Source organism: Terrapene carolina, unplaced genomic scaffold (genome assembly GCF_002925995.2).
Source record: "Terrapene carolina triunguis isolate 2854851 unplaced genomic scaffold, T_m_triunguis-2.0 Scaffold166, whole genome shotgun sequence".
Taxonomy (NCBI): domain Eukaryota; kingdom Metazoa; phylum Chordata; order Testudines; family Emydidae; genus Terrapene; species Terrapene triunguis.
This window is the reverse complement of record NW_020664517.1, coordinates 336,066-339,951: the sequence shown is the minus strand read 5'-3', so window position 1 is coordinate 339,951 and position 3,886 is coordinate 336,066. Positions and strand designations below refer to the sequence as shown.

The window sequence follows — 3,886 nt, the reverse complement described above, 5'->3', positions numbered from 1 at the left end:
GCAGGGAGCGGCGCAGGAAGAGGGAGAGGCCGGGGGCGCAGTGCAGGAAGCGGCTCAGGAAGAGGGAGAGGCCGGGGGCGCAGTGCAGGGAGCGGCACAGGAAGCGGGACAGGCCGAGGGCGCAGCGGAGGAAGAGGGACCGATGAATAACTGAACAGCAGGAGAGAGAGGAAAGCACAAGGAAGGCCCCGCACCAGCTCTCCGTCCTGTCCCCACGCTGGGTCCCAGGGCAGAGACCTGCCTGCTCTGTGGCTGCAGCACCTGGCACGCGAATGACACAATCCTTCCAAAGGATTGTCCTGAGCTGGCCAGGCCGGGCTCCTTGGCCGGCTCTGTCTCCCCCAAAGCTCTCCACGCGCAGGGTGCAGGCTGCCCCCAGCACTCAAGCAGAGCCCCCAGGGAATGGGGGGTGTCTCCGCGCTGCTGTGACCTTACCGAGTACCACGGGTGGGGTGCTGTTGGAGGGGGCTGCCTCTGGCATGGTGCTGGGAGGGAAGAGCACATTGAAGAGCCAGAAGTGGGCCGTGGGCTGCGGGAGCAGCAGCAGCGCCAGCGCGAGCAGCGGAGCCCTGAAGCCTGCGCGCCCCATGGCAGGTCCGGCTGGGATCCCTCTGCACCTCGGAGCAAACAGCCTTTTCTTTTATCAGCGCACCGGGTCGGGCCAGGAGGCATGGGGGGGAGGGGAGAGCCAGAGGGGACGGGAGGGGGAGGGAGAGCGGAGGGCAGAGTGACAGCGCTGCACACACCGTCCCCAGTCTCCCTCTGCAGCCAAGGGCTCTCGGCTCGCCTGGAAACCAGCCCTCAGCCTCCCAACGGCAGAGATACCCAGAGTGGGCGCCCGCGTCTCCCTGAGCTGACCCCCACTGAGGGCTGGGGACAGCGCCCCTCCCCTGACAGCCCTGGCCAGCCCCACCACAGGCCTCCCGCGCGGGGTCACGCCCATGGGAACACAGCGACTGCAGGCTGGTGCTACCGAGCGTTACCCCACGGGGCAGGGCGCTGGGGCAGCAGGGATCCAGCCCTGCACAGTGCTGGTGTCTCTGGGCCACGGGTCACGCCCCAGGGCCCCCGCCTGTGGCCTTTGCACTAAATTGCCGCACAGCCCAGGCTCTCGGGAGCTCAGCAGGGGCTGTTCTGCAACACAGCAGCCAGACCACGCTGCTACTGCCCACGGGGGGCAGGCCCCACGGCTGGGGGGAGTCTGCCCACAGCCAGCAGCGCTGCTCCAGAATGGGTAAGTCAGGGAGGTGAAGAAGACTCGTGTGTGTGTGTGTGTGTGTGTGTGTGTGTGTGTATCGTATATATATACACACACACACACACACACGTCTTCTACACTTCCCTTCTACACACACCCCATTCCACACATATACACACAGCCTTCTCCACCCCCCTTCTACACCCAAACCCACCCAGCCTTCTACACACACACACACCCCTTCTACAATCACACACGCACACAATGGATGTTTTTCATTTTGTTCTAAATTTTCTGTAAATTTTTTGGATGAAAAATTTGGACACACAAGATTTTTAAACAATTCATGTAACGTTAGTGGGGCAAACTCACTTTTGCTCCCTGTTAATGTTTCCCCCCACCCCACAGCAGTGAGGAGAGTAAAGAACAGAGAAGGAGGGATGGCCCCGCCCCCCCAAAAACAAAATAGTTCAAAACCAGAAAATGGCACCGACACGAAGAATTTCCACAAACATTTGCATTTTGGTCGGCAAGGCGTTTGCTGCTGAACTCCGGTCCCTCAGGAACTGCTGACGAGCACCAGTCCTGAGCAGAAAGCAGCAGGCTGGGAGTGCTGGAGCCGCCAGTGGGTTATGCCTGCATGGCAGTTCCTCGGCTGTGCGTATATATCACAATAGCTTTCGCTTGGAGTGGCTCTGTGCAGTCACATGCAAAAAAACAACAACCCATCCCTCCCATGGAGTTGGCATTTCCAGGGCCCAGCCCTTGCTGCTCGTTCCCTTCCAGACCCGGAAAGTGCAATTCCCAGGACCCCAGCAGGCAAATCACTGCCTGCAGAGCTAAGGTGACCCCTCCCACATAACCTTAACTCTGCCCTGGGCAGCCCTGCCCTGGGGGACGTCTCAGTACTGAGGGCCCAAAGGCGGGAGCTGCATGCTGTGGTCACCATCAGGCTGTGGCTTCGTTCCCGTTGGACTTACATAATGGGTCAGTAAAGCCGCCTGAGTGGCTGGCGGCCCTACTATCCCCCGGCACACCACGCTGGCGGACCGAGCGCTCGTGAGTGACGGGATTGGGAACTGGTTCTTGGTGCCAGACCCAAGATCTCCGCTGGGGCAGCCCCCTGGAGCCAGCGATGGAGCACCCTGGGGTGGGGTGCTCGTGGGTCCTGCACTGCCAAGGAGATGGGTTCCACACAGTGCCACGAGGCTACCTACAGCTAACGAGTGGTGGCCTGGGGGCAGGCAGCTAGGATGCCCCGGCCAGGCCAGGGCCCAGTCAGAGGGCGGGTGGCGCTGGTGGTGGTGGGGCATGCGAGCTGTGGCTATCTGGGCAGGTCTGCAGCCCAAGGGCCGGGGTGGCTGGGAGGAAATCAGTCTCTGCCCTGTCTCTGGTGTGTGGGGCTGGACCAGGACGAGTGGGGACAGCTGGCTCTGGTGTGGACCATCTGAGTTAGCTACTGCACCTAGGACTCCTGCCATGGGGGCAGCAGTGGGTGGGGCTCCAACCTCCTGCCAATGGGGGCAGCGGTGGGCGGGGCTCCAACCTCCTGCCAATGGGGAAGGGCTGGTTTGGGCATCCTCTAGCAGCGGGGGGAGTTCCTGGAACAGCAAACACCCCTTCTGGGGCATTTGGGGGAGAGAGAGGGAACTTGCTGTGATCTCCCAGCCTCTCCCTGAGCGATGGTTTATTCCTAGGGGCAGGGGACTCGTGGTGACCCCCCAAAGTTACTTCTCACATCAGTCCCTGGCTTCAGCTACTTCTCACTCTGAGGGTGTCTTCACTGCAGACTTAACCCGGGCTCCTGCAGGCTACTGGGCCGAACAGAACCGAATCCGGTCCACGTGGCGTGGGTGGGGTCCCTCTGTCTGGCGGCGGTGGGCATGGAAGCGGGCGGGATTTACACTCGAGTGTCAAGATGCTTAAGAACATTTGCCAGGTCTGAGAATGTTGGTTCACCAGTGTGAATAGCAGACGTGATACTGACACGCCCTTTCTTGTGAACAGAGGATGCAATCGTTTATTTTGAATGCAGAGTTGGCTTCATCGAGCAGTTTTGTACTCCCGAGACAATAATGCCAAAGCAAAACTCTTTCTGATGAATAATTCAATCCGGTTCTTTCCCCGCAGACAATCCAGTGGCTGATGAGGGAGAGCCAGCCCGTCAGTTTTGGGCACACGAGGATCTAGGCCAGCCCCAAGCAGTCTAGGAACATTTCAAACCAGAGCAGGCTTATTGCGTGTACAGAATGACAGTGCAGTAAACGACAGTGTCTCTCCTGCAGGCTGCAGGCCCCCGGCACCAGGCAGCTCGGTCACAAAACAAGCCACCCGCGGAGTGGAGCTCACCGCGCAGGAGATGTCCGGGGGGAGTTAAGAGAGAGCTTGGCGTCCAAGTTCTAGGAGAGGCTGACGGCAAGGTCCCAACCCTGCTCCAGCCCTGTTATGCTGGTAAAGGGGCTGGAGTGGTGGAAAGGGGCCCTGGAAAGCCCGTATCTGACCAGGGGAGGCGTCCCTGGGCCAGGCTGCGTGGCAGACACGTGCAGCTGCTTTCCGAGGCCCTGTTGCAGGGGCATGCTGGGGTAGTGTGGCCGCATGCAGCACTGTGGCCTGCAGGGCAGCCCCTGGAGGCTGCTGGCATCTAGCCAGGCCCTCGGGGCTGTCTGGGGCAGCCGAGGATTGGGGGGG

General features: G+C 60.9%; 1 protein-coding gene across 1 annotated transcript in view; it reads right to left on the bottom strand.

The window, feature by feature from the left end:
- Nucleotides 1-589, bottom strand: part of LCAT (lecithin-cholesterol acyltransferase) — an 18,183-nt gene extending 17,594 nt beyond the window's left edge. The window contains exons 1-2 of the mRNA XM_026653853.1: nt 436-589; nt 3-150 (exon numbers count right to left, since the gene is read on the bottom strand). Coding sequence (XP_026509638.1) covers nt 3-150; nt 436-589 — 302 coding nt within the window. The remainder of the gene's footprint in view (nt 1-2; nt 151-435) is intronic.
- Between the last annotated feature and the right edge of the window lie 3,297 nt (nt 590-3,886).